At 40.2% G+C, this 24,278-nt stretch overlaps 1 protein-coding gene across 1 annotated transcript in view; it reads left to right on the top strand.

Moving 5' to 3' along the window:
* The first annotated feature begins 2,690 nt into the window (after window positions 1-2,690).
* kif6 (kinesin family member 6) overlaps window positions 2,691-24,278 on the top strand; it is a 102,757-nt gene continuing 81,169 nt past the window's right edge. The window contains exons 1-6 of the mRNA XM_088354682.1: window positions 2,691-2,835; window positions 9,197-9,306; window positions 12,405-12,479; window positions 16,855-17,002; window positions 17,428-17,537; window positions 22,446-22,575. Of these exons, the coding sequence (XP_088210808.1) occupies window positions 2,776-2,835; window positions 9,197-9,306; window positions 12,405-12,479; window positions 16,855-17,002; window positions 17,428-17,537; window positions 22,446-22,575 (633 nt within the window). The 5' untranslated portion in view covers window positions 2,691-2,775. The remainder of the gene's footprint in view (window positions 2,836-9,196; window positions 9,307-12,404; window positions 12,480-16,854; window positions 17,003-17,427; window positions 17,538-22,445; window positions 22,576-24,278) is intronic.

The raw sequence follows: 24,278 nt of genomic DNA, 5'->3' as shown, positions 1-24,278 counted from the left end.
ATGATTTGGTTTATGCAAAACAAACTTGTTGGCACCCTTGAGCATACCTGTCAACCTCCACGGCTCCATGCCCTTACAAAATGTTGTATTTTCCCTTACAAAATACAAAATAATCTTACACCATATTTTTTTTCAAACGTGTTTATTTATGTAGTTTAACATGTTATATTGTACATGTGTTTGGTTATATCATATATATTATTAATTAACATTTTGTTGGGAGATACTGAGTTGCTCGAAATGAATGAAGTTTATTATAAAAAAGGTTTAAACATTAAGTAGCTTGGACGTTCACCGTAGAAGGAAAAAATACATGGAAATATAATTAAGTAGAATAATACATTTTATTATTCAAATTATTAATTCATTTTCTGAATTAAATTAGTGTTGGTAATATACTGATTAAACGGATAACCACAAACCTGTCTTTTTTCATTTTCTCCTTTTATACTTCCTTTTTTTCTTAACTTCTTTATACAACATAATAATTCGTAATATAATGCATCAAAGCAAGTGAGCCGTTTGAGAGCCGGCTCTCTTTAATGAGTTGAGCCGAAAAAGCCCGTTCTCTAAAAAGAGACGGACTTCCTTTCATTTCATAACTACCACATGAAATCCGAGGCTGCAGACACATGCGCACAGTAGCATCAAACCGCTCGCTTCATTTGCAACGAAAAAAAGGATACCGAGATAGAGGCTATCACGGCGAACTCGTTTGACTTGATTGATTTGCCGTTTCGTGATAGACGGTGTATACCGGATAGTACCCATAATTGACAAATTTGCGTTTTTCCGTACAGATTTTCTTGTACGTCGTACACGTCTTAAAATGCATAATAAAAGTACTTTGTACGGCAAAAACGTACAGGTTGACAGGTATGCGTGAGTAATCAAACACGAGGTATGCAAAGGCACAAAAATCACACAATATTACTGGAACTGGAAAGACTATAGATGCACCAACAAAAAAACTATACACACACTTCCTAATTTGCAGCCCGGTGATGTGAAAGGAAAAACCCCCGCTTGGCAAGATTTGGCAGAGGTCCAGCGTTCAAGTAAAGTAATAAAAACAGCATGACACGCATACATGCAACTGAAAAAATGGGCAAAGTGATTCTACCACCCACCTTCTTAAACAGAAGACACATAGTTCTATATTATGGAAACAAGATAATTGTACGTGTGTTAGTTTAAAATGTTCAATAAGATTTATAGTAGGATAGCAAACATTAACATTATTTTAAAACCAAGGCCACGTATTGACAAATTTTTAAATTTAAATACACATAGGAGAGCTATTTATGCTGTAATAATATTTGAGGCCCTATGTCTGTCGACGTCATATTCCAAAAGGATGATGTATTCTAATTTTCCTGCAGACGAAAATTCCTGAGCTACTTGGCAATTTGCACCATGCTCGGTATTTCGTTGTAGCCAAAGTTTGTTTTACAAAATCCTCCACGGTCGGTGGAACGTTACACCAACTCGGACCGTAGAAATAGCACTGTTGTTTACAACAATATTGTGGTGAGTCTGAAAGTGGCACAAGCAGAATAATTCTTAGCCATGTGAAAGTGTAATTTTCCATCCATTATGAAAATATTTTATCTTTTAAATGTTTGAACAAAAATGTTTTATCCTAATGTTTTTCCCAATTTCTTTTTACTATTTGTTTATTTTATTTTTTTAAATATATTATTGGCAGCTGGCAGGGTTTTTACTTGCTTTGGTAGTAGAATGTATAATATCAATACCGCTTGCCAGTGGCGTCACCAGACATCATTCGCAGGGGGGGGGCATATCAAATGAATGGGGGGAGGGTCCGGGCATAACTGTTATTATCCATTTTTTACACAGCACTAATGCATGTTAAACATAACCAACATCAGGTTTTAATCCTGTGCAGTCCTTTGAGACATTTTTGTGATTAATGGCTATACAAATAAATGTGACTTTACTTGACTTGACTAAAGTATTTGTCGTTTATTTGTTGCTACACTGAAGGGTTAATACTTATTTTAGATTGACTTTTTGTTTTTGTTTCACATAGCGATTCCAGTTGCTTGACTTTAAAGTTGCTAAATACAAAAAAAGTTTGAAGTTTAAATGAGTTAAAAGTTCACGGGAGAGTGAAAAAATAACCCTATTATAATTGCATAAAACTTTATTTAAAAAATCAATAGTTCAAAACTGCTGATCAAAGGAACCGCCAAAATAATTTTTTTCTTCTTTTTTCCTACTTTTTTCTTCCCTTTTGTTTCTTTTTTCCCTACATTTTACTTATTTTTCAGCTTTTTTCAGTCTCGTTTTCTTTTCTTCTACTTTCTTTTCATTTTCCCACATTCACTTTTCTTTGGGTGAGCAAAGCGGAATCTGGGTAGGCACTGCCCACCCCTGCTCCCCTCTAGTAACGCCCCTGTATTCAACCTACAGGTAAATTAGATTTTAAACATGAACACCTTAGGGCAAACTGCTGGTAAAGGTAAACGTTGGCAGCTGGACAGGTTTTTTGTTCTTGCTCTGGTTGTAGAATGTTTAATATCAATACCGCTTGCCAACATACAGGTTGTAAATTGTCTCTCGACGCGTATTTTTCCTTCAGCCTAGAAATCCTCATAAGATGTTTGGCAGAACTCCCGACGCTTTTTTTTGGTAGCTAGGCAACCAAGTTAAGCACACAACAGCATCTGCGCCAAGTGTGGCTAGCGAGTAACTCGGCAGCCAGCGAACGAAAGCGGAAAAGCAAAAATCATCTGCGTCTACATAGATACCATGGTCAAACAGACGATTCAGATATATGCTCGTTTAAAGCCCACCAAGAAAAATACTGCGGTAAGTTGACACTGGCTATAATTAGCACAATTAGCACATGGAACGTTAAAGTTAAAGCGTACAAGTTTCTTGGAGTGATTCCTAGCCATGATTATAGCTGGATAACCCGTATAAATAATATGCAATTCAAATGAGAAAAGAACATTGCAGTGATGAGTAGATGCAGATATGTATGATCCAAAAAACATCATATGATTTACAGTTCATTTATCTTGCCTTATTTAATTTATCACATAGAGCAGAGGTCTTCTACCCTTTTTAAGCTGAGGGCTACTTTTTGCTACTTAATAGTGCAAAGGGCACGCGGTTTGATATACGTTTTCTAAAATAGTAACTTATCTTGTTCTACTTACTATGTTTTACTGTGTTAATACCAGGTTAATTATTGGAAGAAAACGAAGAGAGAGTGGTTTATGAGACTGCAACAGAGCCAACAACATTGTATAGGACCCCTCTTACCATAGTCACCACCTTTTAGACCTGTTGCCCTCTGGTAGGCGCTACAGGTCACTTAAAACAAAGACAAATAGGCTCAGAGAAGGTTTTTTTTACCCCAGGACTATTGCCACCCTAAATAAGCTGTAAAAATATACATATCTTGCCAGATCAATTGTATCATAAAATTGGTATATAATAGAAAAATGGGGATGCTGTGCAACCCTAGCCCTCATGTAAATATTTTTGCCTATTCTCGGGCACCTCAGAGGGCAACCAAGCTAGGTACAAAGACCATAACACAAACTGTTTTTAAAATCAAACATAAATATATATATATGTATATGTATATATATATATATATATATATATATATATATATATATATATATATATATATATATATATATATATATATATATATATATATATATATATATATATATATATATATATATATATATACGATCACCACCTTATCTTGGTGGGGCACTTTGATCGTCTCCATGACCCCTAGAGCTATGTCGGCGGGAGTCTCGTACTCCTGGCAGGGTTACCCAAGCCGAACAGGTCGAAGGGTAGAGTCCAGACTAAGAGTGATCCCAAAAGCTGGTGGCAGCATGCTTTGAGGCGGTTTCCCACAGACCTGGATCCCGGCAGCCGCCTGCAGTTGTAGGAAGATGCCGGTCGTCTAGGGTCTCCCTTGCCACTGGAACCATCTTCTTTACAATCAAGATAGTGGCATTGGGGAAAGCGCACCCCTTACGCCACTTTAAAAACCATCATTGCGCAGGTATCCTCTTTTACCTGAGTCTCCGACCACAAAAGTCTGGCGGCGATGGAGTATCCAGTGACGGGAGCAGGTTTGAATGAGCTGGAAGCTCTTAGCTGGACCTCTGCACGTCAGCGGCACAGGGCAACAGTCGTTAGCAGCTGTAATTGAGTGGCAGCTGTTTCCGGCAGACCCCTGTGCGTCTGAGCAGCACTATTTAGTGGCCGCACTGCTCACCCCAATTGGGGAAAGGCCTAGAAAAGGTGGCCTAAAGATTGCCCACTCAGCACAGTACCCGGACAGCAAACCGCGCCTGTCGGGACATTCCACTATGCGGTCGAAAAACAAAAGCATTTAGAATTGCAGCATGGAACATAAGGACACTCCTGGACAGTCTGGGCAGACCACAGCGCAGAACAGCACTCATTGCCAACGAGCTGAAGCGCTATAATGTGGATGTGGCAGCGCTCAGCGAGACCAGACTCCTTGAGGAAGGCCCACTCAATGAAGAGGGAGAGGGTTATACATTCTTTTGGAAGGGATACCCCATGGGCGGACCCTATCTTCACGGAGTTGGTTTTGCAATTAAGAACACCCTATTGCTGAAGCTCACTGACACAAGTGGGTGTCAGTGAAAGACTAATGACTCTTCGCATCCCACTTGCAAAATGCAGACATGTCACATTAGTTAGTGCCTATGCACCAACACTGCCATCGAATGATGAAGAGAAGGATCGCTTCTACCAGGCACTCGATGACATCCTCAGTCACATGCCGAGGAATGACAAAATCATGCTGCTTGGTCATTTCAATGCAAGAGTCGGAAAGAACTTGCAAAACTGCAATGGTGTGATTGGTGCCCATGGCATTGGAAAAGTTAATTCCAATGGCATGAGACTTCTTAGTCTGTGCGCGGAGCATAACCTTACCATCACAAACACCATCTTCCAACAAAAGAATAAATATAAGGATCCTGGATGCATCCCAGGTCCAAACACTGGCACCTGATCAACTACGCGATCGTGAGGAGGGCTGACCTGAAGGACGTGCTCATTACAAGAGCTATGCGTGGGGCAGACTGCTGGACAAAGGTCAGAATACATGTCCTGCCCCTAGCACGTCTGGGTGGTTCAAAGAGGGAGACACTCAACTGTGCCAAACTCTCCAGTAGCGACACCCTTGACAACTTCCGTTGCTCCCTAGCTGAGAGGCTGGCAGACATTGAGCAGCTAGTCATCTCAGAGGCTGGGATGGATAAGAATTGGACCTATATATCTACCACCCTCTTTGACACTGCAGCCCAAACCATTAGTTTTATAACCAGGACTGGTTTGACCAAAATGCCATAGAGATCTCAACCCTCCTGGACCGAATGCACAAGGCGCACAGAGCCACCCTGAACAACCCACAATCTCAATTCCATAAAAAGCTATGGCAAGCCCTTCGTTCCGAGGCCCAGACAACTCTCAGAAAACTGCAAGATGAGTGGTGGATCTCAAAAGCCAATGAAATCCAGTGTCACGCTGATAGAAGCGATATGCACAGTTTCTATGATGCAGTAAAAACCATCTATGGCCCCAGAAACTGCTCCCTGGCACCTGTTAGATCTGCTGATGGAACATCTCTAATCAAGGATCAGGCTATGATAGTGGAGCGGTGGGCTGAGCATTTCAACACCCTGCTCAACCAGCCCACCCCAGTGGACCCAACTGTCCTTGCAGAGCTCCCTGAACATCCTACATTGCCAGACCTTGACCTTCCGCCAACTTTCAATGAAATCCTGCATGCAGTCAAAACCCTGAAAAACAATAAATCCCCTGGACCTGACAACATCGCAGCTGAACTTCTAAAGGTATGAGGCTACCTCTGTACACGGACACAGTTTCACTACATTTCACAGTTGTGGAGACGAGAGTGTGTCCCGCAACTGTGGAAAGATGCCAACATTGTGACCATCTTCAAGAATAAAGGAGATAAATTCATCTGCTCCAAGAGTAAGGGTATCTCTTTGTTGGCCACTGCTGGAAAGGTCCTTGCCAAGGTCATGCTCCGCAGACTCATCTCCACAGTATCAGAACGCGTCATCCCAGAGTCACAGTGTGGTTTTCGAAAGGACAGGGGAACAGTCGACATGATCTTTGTGACACGTCAGCTCCAAGAGAAATGCCGGGGGCAGCACAAGGACTTGTTCATCGGGTTTGTCGATCTCTCAAAGGTATTTGACACAGTGAACAGGGACCTACTGTGGCAAGTCCTGAAGAGATTTGGGTGTCCACTCACGTTTCTCTCCATTCTTGCACAGTTCCATTCAGGGATGACGGCCAGAGTGGTAGTTGGAAGACACAGCTCAGAGCCCTTTGGCGTGGAAACTGGAGTGAGGCAAGGCTGTGTGCTGGCTCCTGTTCTCTTCAACATCTTCCTTGTCTGTGTTACAACACTGCTACGTAGAAGGATGGAGAAGCAGGCTGGAGTTACCATCAACTTCAGGGTTGATGGTAACCTGTTTAACATCAGGAGGCTACAGGCAACTACCAAGCTGACCTCGGAGACCATCATTGAGCTACAGTATGCTGATGACTGTGCCCTGGTTGCCCATACACTAGAGGCTCTGCAAAACATTCTCTCGGCAGCTGTAACTGCATACACCAGAATGGGACAGACGATCAACACCCAGAAAACAGAGGTACTCTGTCAGTCCAGTGCTGACCTCCCACCAAACCCAATAATCCTCACAGCAGCAGGGCAACACCTGCTCATGGTGCCCATCTTCAAATATCTGGGGAGCATAGTGTCTGACACCTGCTCATTGGATGATGAGATCCAGAGCCGTCTCAAGCAAGCATCAGCATCTTTCGGTCGATTAAGGAGAAGGGTCTTTCAAAACAACAACAACCTTAGACTCCACACCAAAATGCTGGTCTACAGAGCTGTATGCATCACTACATTACTGTATGGATGTGAGGCGTGGACTATCTACAGCCGACCTCTGAAGAGCCTGGAGACCTTCCATGTAAGATGTCTTCAGAAGATCCTTGGCATCACATGGAGGGACAGAGTGCCACACACAGAGGTGTTGGAGAGGGCAGGCAGCTGCAGCATGGAGTCCATTATGGCCCAACGCCAACTCAGGTGGCTGGGGCATGTTGTTTGAATGCCCAGCCACAGACTGCCACGCCGTATCCTCTATGGTCAGTTACATCTAGGCCAACGCAGTGCTGGTGGGCAGGAGAAGCGGTTCAAAGACCAAATGAAGAACATCCTGAAGAGATGTCGGATAAACCCCTCTTCACTGGAGGAACTTGCTTATATATGTATATATATATATATATATATATATATATACATATATATATATATATATATATATATATATATATATTTATATATATAATCATAAGTGTAATTGGATGGTATGTAAAATATGTAAAAGAAATAAAACTTTTTCTTGATGTTAAATAAGATAAATTAAGTCACAAGCATTATAGTTATATTGAAAACTGTTGCTAGACATATATAATGTGTTATTGACTAAATATAACAAAATAAGAAAATCATACAAAATTTTAGGGATAATTTATTTCTTGATTCTACTTATTGGCATTGACATGGAAACACTCTTTTAGTGACATGAATTGTGGGAAATGTATATTTTGGTCAAGAATACTTTTTTTCTGATTTATCTTAAGATTGAGAGACACAAAATGATGCAGCGGAACACTTTTGGCCCACAGGCCACGAGTTTGACACATGTGATTTAAAAGATGACCTCAAAAATGTCCCTAATTTATATCAATTTAGAAAAATGATGAGTTGAATTACATTACAGGAGTATTATGTTGCTGTACGACAAGCTAGGGGGGAAGTATGTAGAAATTGATATTCCAAGCACATTAGAATTAGAATTGTATTTGTTGATGATCACAACGTATGGAATATTGTTTACCAAGAGATCAAAATGAAACTCCAGGATTAGCACATCAAAAAAGACATGAAAGAGAAAAATATAAAAAATAAGGATAAATAGGCATAAATATTTCCATTAGGGCAAGAGTTGCACAGCATACCTATTTTTCTATTATATACCAATGTTTCTATTATATACAATCGAACTGACAAGATATGTACTATTTACAGCTTACTTAGGGTGGCAATAGTACTGAGGAAAAAAACTGTCCCTGAGCCTGTTTGTCTTTGTTTTAAGGGACCTGTAGTGCCTACCAGAGGGCAACAGGTCTGAAAGGTGGTGACTATGGTAAGAGGAGTCTTATGCAATGTTGTTGGCTCTGTTGCAATTATCATAAACCAGTCTTCCAGACTGGGCAGAGAGCAGCCAAGGATTTTCTGGGGTGTGTAGATAACATCCACCCCCATACAATAATGACATAGTTAGGAATACAAGGACGCTTGTTTCTTCTCAACCGATATTAACCTGTTAGGAGGGTGCTTGACAAGTTGACGTATTAACAAACTGTAATCAAACACGAGAGAAAACTGTAAAAAAGAGCTCAAGTGATTTTTGCCCTTAGCAGGGCACCTGATTAGCAGGAAAATCACATTACACAGATGTTATCCGTGGACGGTTATCTTTCTTGGACAAAATTGACGACATTGAATTGACAACAGCCCGCATGATTGAGGTTTTTGACATTCTGCACATGTGCATGACAAAGTAACAAAACCAATTAGTAGTGAAAACAATTTAATCATTAGGATTGTATCCCTTTCCAGGCCTACCCCCTTTACTAGCTTATTATTACATTAGTGTCTGAGAGACATATGCCAGCACATATGTTGAGGATCAAAAACAAAGAGTGGGATTGCTCAACTTGACCTATCTAACCTCACTTTAAATGCTGTCCCCCGGCCAAATCCAGTCTGTCCGTTTGATGTCGACAGTTTTTCTTGTATCTTCCTCAGGCATGGCATTGGCCTTAGTAAGCACGTCGCTACACTGGTCTTACTACTATACACAACAGTTAGAGCTGTTTCATTTCTATTGCTGTATACATGATTTAATTCCAGCTTTTCTTTTTGAAAACAACAGCAACTACACTGCAAAAAGCAAAGTTTGCATTATGCAAGTTATATTTGGGTCAAAATTGTGATCCCACAATGAAAGTTAACTGACTTTGCCGTTGTTTGTGGCTCCCTCAGGTCTACTCTATCAATAATGAGCTGGGAACAAGTGCTGGGCTGGAGTTTGTGGTGCCAAAGGACATTGCTGATGGCTTTGTCAACAACAAGAGGGAGTGCTTCAATTTCAGGTGCACCATTTAATGATACATTTCTTTAAGGTCATGTTGTATTAATCAGCAGGTGTATTTACCATATTCATTTGTGTATAACACATTTTTTTAACCTGAAAAGTGTTGTACATGATGTTTATTTTTTTATTACCATATTTGTGCAATGAATGATCAGTGAAAAAGTTAGCTGATCTCGATCGCAAAACATTGAATGCAACAGGAATTGAACCCGGGTCATGGCGATTTCTAACCATTAGATTACCAGTGATATGGATGACATTAGACATTCAATATTATCTCATCATCATTCTGAAAGACGTAAATAAACCCAAAAAAAGCCTGACAAAGGAAACAAGTCTCTGGTGTATCCGATTATGACTTTAAGGGACATTAAATAAATACAGTGTAAATTTTATTTCGGTATTGTGTTCATAGTTTACCTTGTCAATATTGTTTTTTATCATGACTGCAAACAATCAACAACGTTTGTCACTCACAATGCTTGTTTTGCACTAAAAAAAAGAGTGAAACAAAATAGTATGCTGATTTTTCCAATGAAAAAATAAATAAATTATATATATATATATATATATATATATATATATATATATATATATATATATATATATATATATATATATATATATATATATATATATATATATATATATATATATATATATATATATAAAGTAAAAAAAAAAACTTTTTCACATTGTCATAATGGAGTATTTTGTGTAGAATTTTGAGATACGAGATTAAATTAATTAATACAATTTGGAATGAGGCTGTAACATAACAAAATGTGGAAAAAGTGAAGCGCTGTGAATACTTTCCGGATGCACTGTATATATGTATATATATATATATATATATATATATATATATATATATATATATATATATATATATATATATATATATATATATATGAAATAAATCTTTAGGCCTATGTATCAGTAGTGAAAAATAATACCGGTAATAATAAAGTTATTACTAGGGTTTTGTTGCGTCGTTAAGTAAGATTAGACTCCTGACTGGGCCTTTAACGCAAATTACGTTTCTTAGCCCTGAAAAAAAATCATAGAAAATCCAGTTGTGTGTTTAAAGGAACAATTGCAAATTGTCCTAAAACTTTCTGGACACCACGCTCAAGATCAAAATTTGGCAATTCTACCATCCAATTTTATCATCACATGATCTCATTAGGATAGAGGGGATGTGCTCAATTTAGTATGCTGAATTTTGGCATGTGGTAAAGTACACCCTGTATATGAGTTACTTTGGCTTGAGGTAAATAGCAGCAAACTGCCAAAAAAAAGAGTTGCAAAGTTAAAACTGTTGCGAGCCAGGTTGTACATGAGGAATAATCTGTCTACCATTTTTTCATTGCTAGACCAAAACATCTGGCGTTAAAAGCTGCAGCCTTTATATATCCTCTGTGCCGGGCTTAGGCCACGCTTCCAAACCCTAAATTCTCAGTTAAAGACTCAGACGTTAGTGGACACGGAGAATCTTTGCAAACCACAAACTCTTATAATAGTTTGCGGAGGTTCCCTCATCTTCTTATAAATAAAATGTCCACATTTAACAACACTCCTGGGTGGATTCACTTGCATTATGCTCATCTTTTTTGTGGGCTCAAGCAAAGTTTTGGACCACTTTAGAAAACAAGATTACTTCTTAATCCTTTATAGAAATTAATGGTACCATATTTAACGCACTATGGGGCACAACAGGTTATAAGGCGAACCCCCAAAATGTATTTTTGTGATATTTTTTTCATATACAGTATAAACTGCACCAGACTAAAAGGTGCATAAATTTAGGATTGCAATAATTCAAGTCAAGTCACATTTATTTATATAGCCCTTAATCACAAAAATGTCTCAAAGGACTTCACAGGATTACAATTACACAATTACCTGATCTTAAACAAACATGCCGGCAAGGAACAACTCAAAACCTCAGTGTGAGAAAAAAGAGAAACCTTGAGAAGGGACCTCACAAGTGGTCATCCCCCTTTCAGGATGACCAGGGTGAATTAGATTAAGCATTACAGTACACAAACATAGTAAACACTAGGTGACATGTTAAAAATTTGTCCGGAATGTGCATGACAGCAACAACGCCCCCAGTCTGTAAACTATTCCTGAAAGTCTATGACGGCCACGACGCAGCTTCCCATCTCTGCCAGCTGGTCAATGCAGGCGTTGACATGCTTCATGTCAGACGCTGGTCCACTGACTCATCTCAGATCGTCCTTCTTCGTATCACCACCAGGCAGGCAGTCCGAAAAAGACAGGACAATACAAAATATGAGGTGGGCATCAATCATAAGCTTTGAAATAGAAGTGTGTCTTAAGTCTTGACTCAAAAACCTTCATTGAGGTTGCAGATCGTTTCACCGGAGGCAGGACATTCCATAGCACCGGGGCCCGGATGGAGAACGCTCTTAAGCCTGCAGACTTCTTGGCTCTCGGAGTCACAAGTAGACCGGCATTTTCCGAGTGGAGACTCCGTGCAGGAACATAGGGGGAAATCAAATCAGAGAGATAAAAGGGTGCAAGTCCATGCAAAGTAATTTAGTCGTGCTGAAAGATATAAATTAACGCATGGCCGCACTTATTCAAAATGTTTGTATCTTACAATGCTTAGTTAGAGCTAAGAAAAGGTGACACAAAATGTTATACCGATTTTTAACCACTTTCTGTTTACTTATTTCTCCAACATTTGATTCTGGTACTTTGACTAAAAATAGTGTGATAATGAGATAAGACCTATTGCCCTTTCCTAAATCAGCTATGTTCCTAGTGGCCTCGTGCATTCGGTGCTCTTACTGATACTGTCCGGGTTCGATTCCCGTTGCAACCATTGTTATGTAAGTGAAGTCAGCAGATCAATAATTGCACAAATATGATAATTCACTGGTATGCATTTCCAATTTTTCCCATTTTTTCTCGTACATAAGGCAGACATTCAAATTTATGGCCAATTTGGGGGTTTTGGGTACGCTTTATAGCCTGGGAACATGGTGAATGTAAATTGTACACACATGATCAACAACGTTGCGCTAAACAATAAAGGCATATTTCACAGTGTATTTTTCTATCTAGGTTCCAAAAAGTGTTTGATCAAGCAACCAAGCAAGAAGATATCTTTGAACACATTGCCAAGCCGGTTGCAGACAGGTAAAGTGATCATCACATTCCACTGTTACTTTGATTTCATTCTCATTCATATTTATTACACAAATTCAAGATTTGCCCGCTTTTGGTCGGCAGAGTTCATCCAGTCACATTCACTCTGTCGATACATGAAATCGTCTAAACTCGGCCTTTTAGGATTCAATTGATTGGTGCCTGATTTTTGGTGTACTTGACATACTTAAACCACTAAGGGGACTCTGCTGGCAGGAATGACGGAAAGTTCTGCAATTGGGTCAGAACTTTTACAAACCGAAGAAGAATGAACCTCTGTGAGTTGTTGTTGCAGCTTGCTCTCTGTGATTTTTTGTTTAAAGCAATATCATGAGAGTGAGCTCTTGGATTTTGCAGTTGTTTTATTTCTGATAATATGATGAAGGGCATTTTAAATTTTTCTTATTTGTATGTATTACTTGCTACTTTTTTCCTTTTTTCTTTTTTTCTTTATTTTTGTATGTGTTTGTGTTGCTGTCGGTAGACAATGTGATCATTTCCAAATGTAATAACACATGAAATAATCAATTAGATAGCTAGATAGATAGATAGATAGATAGATAGATAGATAGATAGATAGATAGATAGATGTATTACAAGATACAATTACAAAAATACGCTTTTTCCTCCTGCTAGTATTCCCTTTTGATTACATTTTTTTTATGAGATTTGCGTAGTTTTATTGGCCTGTTTTCAAAATGTCTTATGCCACCAATATTTTTGTTTCTTAGTTTTTTTTAATTATTTTTTCATTGTGGAAAAGTTGACAGCACTGCCCCATAAAGATTAAGAGATTTCATGTATGGATGCCAGTCACATGCTGGTTTCAATTTTTCATTTTGCTCTATTGCACTAAAATACTACTTGTTTCCATTGTCACTATTCAGCGCCAAACCAAAATGTAGCAATTGAGTGGGTTTTCTTTCACTTGTCCTTGAAGACATTTTTCCTTTACTGTCGAATGTCTGTCGCCATAGCGTTCCTCCACTTGTTGTAGAGAAATCTTTTCCTGAGGATTTATAATGTCACGATAGGTTTTCCCTGACTTTGGTCTAGTTTAGTTTCTGGTATTGTATGGGAAATCAATTTCAAATTTGCAAGAAACGAGAGAGCAGGGTTGTGAATGGATAATACATATAGTGTGCAAAGACTCAAGCTTACAAGTTAACTAATACAATGTAATTTTAATTTACCGTATTTTCCGCACTATAAGGCGCACCTAAAAGTCTTAATTTTTTTCAAAAGCTGACCATGCGCCTTATAATACAGTGCACCTTATATAAGGCTCAATATTAAATCGCAAGGTCTCGCAACTTACGCAACAGCCACCGACTCGATTTTCCCCCGAACGTGGAGTAGTCCGCGGTGTATGCTAGGATTTATATACCGGCGTTTCATTGGCTAACCAATGTGTCAATCATCATTTGAATTGATCGCTATTGGCTAAAGTTATTCGGAGCCTCGGATAGGCTAGAGGGCCAAAACAAACCCTGCAATTGGCCGAAAAAGATGTGCCAATCATCCGTTAAATCGATTGCTATTGGCTGAAGTATTTCGGAGCCTCGGAATCGGCTAGAGGGCCAAAACAAACCCTGCAATTGGCCGAAAAGATGACTGAATAGCAGGCTTGCTAAACTACGCCATAAAGAAACATGTTTTATTAGTCTGTATTTGTAAATATTTTACTCTCCTGGATTTACTTCAGTCACGGTTGTAAGAAGACCATGATTGCGTATCATTATTGAACGTGAGAACTTAGGTGAGCTATGCGGCTTTATATTTTCCCGGTATCTTGTTTTAGAACGATCTTGATGTTGCTGTGATGAGTTGAGTGAATTAAACTCAATTCCAAGTGTTTATTGTCATATGCACAGTAAAGTTGCGAGCGAAAAAAAAAAATAGAAACCAAGGAATGGTTGGCATTTCTTGAATCCCAAGACTTTAACCTTCCGAATGATATTTGAAATGATGCATTTGAGTGACATCGTACGGACACCGCATCCGCACGTGTCTACGACACGTATTTGCTTCTTTGCAAGCTTTGGGAATATTAAGGGGGTAATCAGTTGGACTGAATCATCTGACTGTTTTGTCGACGTTCCCATTGTAGCGCCTTATAATCCGGTGCGCCTTATCTAAGGAAGATATAGGACCAAAAACTATTTTTTGGGGGTGCGCCTTATAACCCAGTGTGCCCTATAGTGCGGAAAATACGGTACTATATAATGTACAACAATCAAGACACACAAAAAAATGTCTTACACCATTGGCTAAAAATGTTGCTCATTTCATGTATGGTTTTATTATTTTGGAAATATTTAAGATATTTAATTTAACAAAATGAAAAACCCTCCATAAATTGTTTTACCCATACTAACAACTATTTGTTTTACTAAAATCTGAAAAAAATATCTACCAAATAAAACACATTACTTCATTTTATTTAATATTTTTCCAATTTTACCCCCCAAAAAAAAGAGTTCAAATGAAGTCCATCCATCCACTGCACCGCTTATCCTTACCAAAGTGCCTGGAGGAAACCCACGCAAGCATGAAGAGAACATGCAAACTCCACACAGGAATTTTTGATCTCATGACCTCAGAACTGTGCCACAGACGCACTTACCACTTATATATATATACTGTATATATATATATCTCATCTCATCTCATCTCATTATCTGCACCGCTTATCCTCAGTAGGGTCGCGGGGGTGCTGGAGCCCATCCCAGCAATCATCGGGCGGTGGGCAGGGGACACCCTGAACTGGTTGCCAGCCAATCGCAGGGCACACGGGGACAGACAACTCACTCGCTCATTCACACCTAGGGACAATTTGGACCGGCCAATTCACCTGAAATGCATGTTTTTGGAATGTGGGAGGAAACCCACGCAAGCACGGGGAGAACATACAAACTCCGCACAGGAAGTCTGGAGCTGGATTTGAACCCACGCAGGAGGTTCCCAAGACATGAACTGTGCCGCACATGCGCGTGTCAATGAGTCTGCTGTCTGCACCACGCGATCTGCAGGTAAGGGCATAGTCCCTTACCCCTGTTTTTACCGGAGTCTTTGTCTCGGTCATGCCGGTGTAGTGTGCCTACTGCTAGTTGGACTGCAGCGTCAGGAATCCGCGGGTGAAGCCAAGACTCCGTAAGAGGAAAAATACTGCAATTCCGGAGTAAGCTGTTGGTAGCTATCCGCAGCTCCAATTCAACAATTTTGTGAACGATGGATCTGGCGTTTGTAAGGAACATGCTCGGAAGCCCTGGTCCTTCTTAGCTTAGCAGCTAGGCCCGACCGGCAGCCCCGCTTCTGCTTTTGCTCCCTCCGCCGTCTCCGTCGCTTATTGGGCAGGCTTGTCACCCAGGGAGATCCCGGTGGTCTCTGTATATCCCTTTGGATGTTGTGGGTGTTATTTTCGTCGTAAAAGGAGTCAAAATCTAGTCTTAGTCCCAACTTAATGAGTTCCTGGCGACTGAAGGCATTTTTTGCCAAGCATGTATTTTTCAGGGAAAATAGGACAGATAAAAAACCACTAAAGACTAACTCGAGAGCCTGAAGCCGCTGCACTCGCGCGTGTCGCCATCTTGAAACATGCATGTTTTCAGAATTTTGGAATAAACCGGAGTGCCCAGAGGGAAACCACGCTGACACGGGGAGAACATGCAAACTCCACACAGGGAGGCTGCGGTATCTGGACTTAAACCCTAATCCTCTGCATCTTTGGGCTGCGCGCTAACCACCCAGCCGTCTCACCAAACCCAAATAAATTAAAATTGCTTTCATTACTGACCTGAACTCTAAAGCAGTTCTCCTCTGTCCACACAACATGCTCCTCAGTAAAACTTTGATATTTTTGCCAGTGTGGGCCTTCAGTCCAAATGCTCTTAAACGGCTTAACATTTCAGCACTGAACTGGCGAGCAATTCCAGCTGCTAAGTGGAAGCGATTACCCATTGACATCCTCCCCAGTGACCTGTCCTCACTTCCATTTGTCTTTCGTGGACCAGCCTTCTTGTTCGACTTGAATGAGTTAGTAGTTTTGTAAAGATTCAATCAATTTGAAATTACAGATTTGGAACGATCAACTTGTCTTGCTATGGCTGATAGGGTCATCCCTTTCGTTTTCATCTGGACTATCAGCTGCTGGAGGCTTTCAGTCACTTTAAAACGGCCCACCATCTTGCAAAGTCAGTGAAACTAGCAGTTAGAATGCCAGTTAATCTGTTGAGCAGTAAAGACGGTATTATTTCAAAATTATTCCACTCTTATAAGTTATTCTGTAATTTTGATCTCAGGTGTATATTTGTTGATGCCAGCCCACATTCTCAGTGTTAACTTTTAGGTATTTTTTTCTGTTTAGTGTATTAACCGGCTACAATGGCACCATCTTTGCTTATGGTCAGACGGGCAGTGGAAAAACATTCACCATCACCGGAGGGGCGGAGCGCTACAGTGATCGAGGCATTATTCCCCGCACACTCTCATATCTTTATGAGAGATTCATTCAGGTACGAAGATAAACACCTCCCTATTCGATTGCTTAATTCTGTGGGCAGCTTTTAACCAAATTTTCAAATCAAGTGGATTTTCAACGATCCGATCTCGACAAAGTTGAACAAAAGATGTTTTTGTAGAGCAGGGCTCAGTGTACATCAGTTCACCAATTTTAAAATGGTTTCCCCTTAGACAAATAACACAAAGGTGTTATTTGTCTAAGGGAGAACATGATACATTTCATACAAAGAAAATGAGAGCTAGTCAAGTTCAAAGGTCAGGTTGGTATCTATTTTTTTTTCAGTGCTCTTTAAAACTATTATCTTACATAATGGTCATTGCTTCACAGCATTGGCAGTATTTTGGTGAAAATGTAATCATTTAAATAAAACATTTTAGTTGATTCTATTTTATGAACTTTTATTTGTGCATTCTACAGGACAGCAGTACATTGTACAGCACCCACATATCATACTTGGAGATTTACAACGAAGTGGGTTATGACCTCCTCGATTCCAGACATGAAGCATCTCGACTGGAAGACCTGCCGTTAGTAGGAGTTTCACTACTGGTTTGACTGTTAAACCTTTGGGCACGCTGTTTTTCCTCTTCAAAGAACATAATAAACATGTGTAAAAAAAAAAATAGAATGATCAAAATTTTTGTCATGTGCCCCAAAATAATTTTTTCTACTGTGGGAAATAAAAAAAAAGACCAAACGATGCAGAAGTGCAGAGCAATGATGGTGGTTGGCAGATGTATTTTAACACAAAAATCGTCGATAATTCCATTATTTTCCGAAACATGTGAGTATAACTGAGCCTCATTTCTCCAAACCATTTAGATGGTTGGAATCTATTGTGCGGCCAATACAGAGACTGTAATGTTTGCCAGTCTCATATAGACTGCCAACACTACTCAATGACAATGCAGGCATTGGTTGTTACATTCGGAACATATTTGAAGAGAAAAAGAGAGTTATGTGAAGGAATATATTTTTTTCATTGCATTTTACAAGCAGTATTGAAAGGAAATTTCTGTTTTTGTAAATTTTCTTTGGGTTTCCTTTTAAGCTCTGCCTTCCGCTGTTGTTTTAGATTTCAGGGACTGTATTATCTAAGTTCATCAGTTATGTATTGCATAATATAAGTCACTACCGAATTAATATTCGGTAGACCAACAGTTCGCTATTTTGACGGGCACTTCTAACATTTCTAATGCCAAAACAAACAGTGACTTTTAGGGACAGTTGTTTTTCTCTTTCGGCTGCACCCAACAACCCCAGCAGACTATTTATATTCTAAAAATGTCTCCAACAACTTGCTTTGTCTGTTATATCTGGTTGTAGTATGTCTTTGACCGATATTAGGGCTATATGTAAGGTCATGTCATGTTGGCCTGGAAAAGGGTGGGCGCCACCAGGCTGAACTTGCCCAAGACACACCACAGGAAATGGTGCTCCTACGACCCTAGTGGTTAAGATCCAACCAACCAACAACCAACCAACCAACCAACAAATAAACCATAGCAGTCATGAGAATTGATTGGAACAATACCCTTGACGTATATAGCAATCAATGACATGAAATGAGTATATAACCAGTGGTGTGCACAAACAATTTAGGGAGGAAATAAATCCTAATATTAGCTGATAAAAGTTTTAGCGTGTTAAATAGGCAAACACATCTATTATGTACACAAGTTTAAATGCTTTTTGACTTTAATTTGTAAAATTTGTAAATTGAAAGTCAAATGTCCAAAAATGTTGTATTTGAAGGGAAACTTTAATACAAGCATTATGTCCTGACGTGGCCAGCCAAGGAGTTGCCGGGCATTCTACTTGGGCGAGGTTGTTGGGCCGTGGTTATTTTGTTGTTGAAAAAAGGCCTGGGGTCCTCCGGGGAGCACCAAAGAGCTGCATGCAGCACTAGAGCCGGTTGCACACATAAGCAGATGTTTATAGATTTTGTTAATATTTGAAGAGGATCTACTTAGCAGAAGTCAATGGAAAGAGACCAAGAGGAAGGCCGCGATTGACGTAGATGGATGGTGTTATGAGTGCACTGCAGGAAAGAGGTCTAAATATAATGAAAGCTAGAGCTCTTGTTGGTGATAGAAAGGAGTGGAGAGGTGTTGTGAAAGGATAGTGGGATTGTGGACGCGTTGTTAAGGATGGGCTGGACACCCGTATGATGCGGCAGGGGTAAACCAGTGAAAGCTGTCGGGCCCTGCTGTTGAACAAAAGAGTGTGTTGTGTCACCCTGACCCGAGTGACATGGCCGCTTTTCTGGTGTCCCATTTCATCTGGAGGGACGGAAGCATGACCAACTTAGGTGCCGAGGTGCCTAACTTGGGTGTTTGGGCAATTGGGTTGGCCATTGGTCCAAATATTTTGTGTGTGTTTTTTTGCTATTTTTTCCCTTTTATTTTCTTTGTCCTTGTATGTGTTTATCTTGCTGTCGGTCACCCCTCTTGAGGGACATGACCAAGGCAGATAGATAGATGGATAGATGGATAGTTAATATTTATTGGGGATGCTTTGACACGGAATTTAGCGAAAGCAACCGCTGACGCTTAAAGTACAACTGTGTGAATTATTAGGAAAATCAGTTGAGATCGGATCCTATAGGCTACATACAATCATCCATAAATTATCTGCACCGCTTATCCTCAGTAGGATCGTGGGGGTACTGGAGCCCATACCTGTTGTCTTCGGGCTGTGGGCAGGGAACACCCTGAACTGGTTGCCAGCCAGTCACAAGGCACACAGATACAGACAACTCACTTGCTCATTCACACCTAGGGACAATTTGGATCGGCCAATTAACCTGACATGCATGTTTTTGTAATGTGCGGGGAAACCGGAGTGCCCGGAGGAAACCCACGCAAGCACGGGGAGAACATGCAAACTCCACACTGGAAGGTTCAATCTCATGGCCTCAGAACTGTGTCGTGTACGCGCTAACCACTGCACCACCGTGCTGCCTTATATACAAACACATACACACAAATCAGGATGATAAAGTAATTTAAATTTATATAACATTAAAATTATTAGATTAAAATGTCGCTGTACTTTTTAGTGCAACCAAAAACTGAAAGAATACAAACTAGGGAGACTTAAAATGACCAAACTGCAAAATTTATATATATTTTTGCCCAGCCTTTCACAAGGTTATTGTTTTTTCCGGGTACTCGCTGGAGCAAGACGGCAGCCAATCATGTCAGCTCCCTGTAACAGATCAGACAGACAAGGAGCACAATTGTGTCACGTTAAGAAAGTTTATTTCGGGTTGGGGAAATGAGAGAGAGGGTCTTGGAGCGAAGCGAAATCTTGAAGTTGAGATTTGGGACTACCTTTAAACCTTGGAACAAAGAGGAAACCCAGCAACAAGGTCGGTGCGGTAGGTCTTGGAGTAGGTAAAACACTGGAAGATTGGGGCAGAAGAAAAGGCAGAAAGATCAAACAGGTCCATGTTCAGAGTCAGAAGCGCAGACAAACAGGTTCCGGGCTTTGGCTTTGCATACGATCTGACAAAGGTAGGCTGTAAGGCAGGGCTTTAAATACAGAGCTTGATTTGCAGGGAAGTCAGAACATATCAGGGTGCAGTGACAGAGCAGGGAGGTGATTGGTGCTGGTTACCGGTAGAGCGGGGGACCATGAAAGAACTGGCTGGTAGCCATAGACACATTGGAAAGGGGACATACCAATGGCCGAGCAGGTGAGTGAGTTGTAGGCGTACTTTACCCATGTCAATTGCTGCACCCAAGAGAGGGGGTATCAGGATGTTATGCATCGAAGTGCCTTCTCCAGTTCCTGTTTAGCCCGCACTGACTGTCCATCAGATCGGGGATCTAATTCGAAAGTTAGGCCGACAGTGGCTCCAAGCACCTTACAGAATTCACTCCAAAAGACCGAGCAGAATTGTGGACTTGGATCCGAAACCATGTCCTTTGGAAGGCCGTGATTTGAAAGGCATGTTCCAGGATCGCTTGTGCAGTTTCTTTGGCGGTTGGGAGCTTAGGGAGATTAAATGTGCCATCTTGCTGAATCTGTCCACCGTGGGGAGAATGACCGTTATGCCACTGGAAAGGGGCAAGCCAGTGATGAAGTCGAGAGAAATATGGGACCAGGGACATGTGGGTATGGGCAAAGGCTGGAGCAATCGGGCAGGGGGCTGGCTGGACGGCTTATGTTGGTTGCAGGTGGGACAGGCTGGTCTGGATGTAGTTGGTGGGAATCAGAGATGAGGGTCCGGTCCACAATCGGACTGGCAGGTACCCAGGTCCTCTCTTCTGGTCCATGGCCCTCCCAGTCGACGAAATACTGAAGGCCCTTACTCCGTCGTCTGGACTGCACCAGGTGCTGTACAGTATATACCAGAACACCACTGAGGAAGCATGGAGGCGGGCAAGTTTGACAGCCAAAAGCTCCCGTTCTCACCACTAGGAGATGCTAAATAATACACAATACCCTTTTGACATGGGCATTTGTAGTACAGAAATTGTAGACTCTGCACTTTGTGACTTTAACTAAACTTTGTTCTCTGTTGCAATTGTTTAGGACTAAAAGTATTAAATCATTTTGAACCCAACACAATTTCATCTCCCTAGTGTTTAATTTCCCCACATTTATTTTGATGCAAGCAATAAAATATATACATTTTGCACAAGGGAAAAGCATTCAACTTTATTAAAAGTCCTTTGATTTTTATTTACTTCATTGTTTATTTAACAATAATAAAAAACCCTAAATTATTTTTGAGCGAGGGGCAGAAGGTTTAGTACCACTTAGCATTTATTTGTGCATACAACTGGTCGTACCAAATGTGCTTCGCTATTTGGGGCTTATTCCGTGTTTGTTGGTAGCATTTATTTTGCATATGATCCCGCTGAAGGGTTTGATTCCCACAAATCACAGTCTTGCGGAAATAAACAGTGCCCGCCGTGCTGTGGCTAGCATACACTTGCTGATTCAGAGTCTCACTGGCACTGTTTGTCTCCCTTTTTCTTTTGCTTCCCATGTCTCATCACATCAATGCACTCTCGGATCCTCCTCTTTAACATTCCACTATCACGAGGCTGGCAGAATATATCCAAACCTGAGACGTTTTATAGACTAAGACTTTGATTTTCAAGGGTCTCACGCAAGCATAGTTTTTAGAGTGTGGATTTAGAGCTTAAATTGACCAATGTAACAGAGTTTGAATGATTTTCAAAAACAGTATTCAATATGTTGCTATTGCATTGTTTGGGCCAAGGGTCACATACCCTTAAAATAGGCTTACAGTCATGGGTTAAAGGTTAATCTAGGATTAGTCCTCCCAAATTGGAGGTTCCATGTTCATTGTCCCCCTGCAAGCAGCATTCAAACTGATTCAATTAACAATTTCTAGATATTTAACAGATTATACTGTGTGTGATATGTCAACGACAACATTTTTTGTTCATTTCCAGAAAAGTAATGATCATGGAGGACACTGACCAGAATATCCATCTCAGAAACCTCTCAATGCAGCAGTCTGCGAATGAAGAGGAGGCTCTCAATCTTTTGTTCTTTGGCGACACTAATCGAATGATTGCAGAAGTAAGAGGACGTGTGGCTAATGAGAAATTGAAGAAAATGAGAAATTTTGCAAAGAGATCACAACACTAAACTTGTTAATAGTGCATTCATGCACTGACTGTTTTCCAGCAGAACTACTTTTGTGATTTTGTTTTTATTTTAATCACTAAAGCTACCATTGACTTTAGACACTTTTAATGGCCTTTGTATTAGAGTAAAGTTAGTGTATATTAAGTGACGGTTTTCATCATCAGAAACAGATCACTATGTTAATGGCAAAGGCTGTACACACTATGTTTTATGCATAGAGACAAAAGAAAAGAAGCCTACCTTTTTGCCCAATAGCAGGTTATGTTTTTAAATAGGGTCTAATTTTACATTTGCAAATACTTGTGTCTCCGGAGCTTTTAAACCAAGTGACACATTTTTGTCCCGTGCCCATTTTTTGAGCACGGGACAGAAGGTTGAGGGGCAGAAGGTTCAGCACCACTTAGCATTTATTTGTGGATACAACTGGTCGTACCAATGTGCTTCGTTATTTGGGGCTTGTTTTTAAAAGCATGTCATGTCCATATAAATCCCGCCCAAGTCTTTCTTTGTTGCTTTGTTAACCTACTCTTCCGCATATCCTTGAAAATTCTCAAAAGGCATTAAATTCTAAAGTCAAGGCCTTATTTGGCATTAAAATGTCTTGAATCCAATTTTCAAAAATCTTAAAAATGTTAACACATTAATCAAACATTCATTTGTTTGAACTAAAACGATTTAGTATTATCGATTGTCTTTTTTGATAATTCACTAAATTACTTCCCTGGCAATACCGCGTGACCACAATAATTGGACTATCAAAATGGTGAAGTGGTCTCAGTCTGGCCTTTCACAGCCAGACACATGTTTTAGGTCTACCCACAATATGCATAGAGACTTCGGACAGGGATTAAGAAGTGTTAGATTTAACTTGCCTCAAGCTGTAGGAACCTAGCAACTGCTTTAAATGATTTGAAACAGTACGTTCCCCTACTTAGGACCATTCGACTTACGCAAAAGGGTAGATATGAATATTTTTGGGGGAAAAATATCCGGACATTGTTGTAAGTTGGATTTTGGATTTTGTGCACCTTTTTCCGAGTAGAGCACAGTACTGTAGTGCTTATTTCCGCGTGGCGCTATGAGAGGTCACCCAGCATCCACCCCGAAGAAGAAATTCGGCTTCTACTTCCTAGTTCGTGTGTGATGGAAACAAACTGAACTGTATCTCTAGCACGCTAAGAACTTTGACGTTTTTATTGTTTAATATATCGTGCATCCATTTGATATGGTTGGTGTAAAGTTTAAAGAAGAGACGAGACGTTTCTTTTGAAATGAAAGTGGAATAAGAAAGCTTGATGCGATTGAGAAAATGGTTGGATCGCTTTTTTTCGGCCACTTTTTACCTCAGAGGTGGAAGTCACTTAACTCTTCCAAAAGTAAGTTAAACGTAACTTTGTTTAGCTTTATAGTCAAGGCAGGTCATGTTATTTGTATAGCCCTTAATCACAAGGAGTCTCAAAGGGCTTCATAGACCATTGAATGTCAACGCATAATAAGTAGCTTTGTTTTTCAGCACTATGTTTTATCAGCCTGCTTTCTGACGTTATGGAGCATATTGTTTTATTAAAAATTTATTTTTCAGTTTCAAAACAATACAGGTGACTTATACACGCCTTAAACATACTTTTATAAAC

Source organism: Urocampus carinirostris, chromosome 15, assembly GCF_059441175.1.
Source record: "Urocampus carinirostris isolate Australia breed hairy pipefish chromosome 15, RoL_Ucar_1.0, whole genome shotgun sequence".
NCBI lineage: Eukaryota > Metazoa > Chordata > Actinopteri > Syngnathiformes > Syngnathidae > Urocampus > Urocampus carinirostris.
Note: the sequence above shows the minus strand (reverse complement) of the source record. Positions and strands in the feature narration are given on the sequence as shown.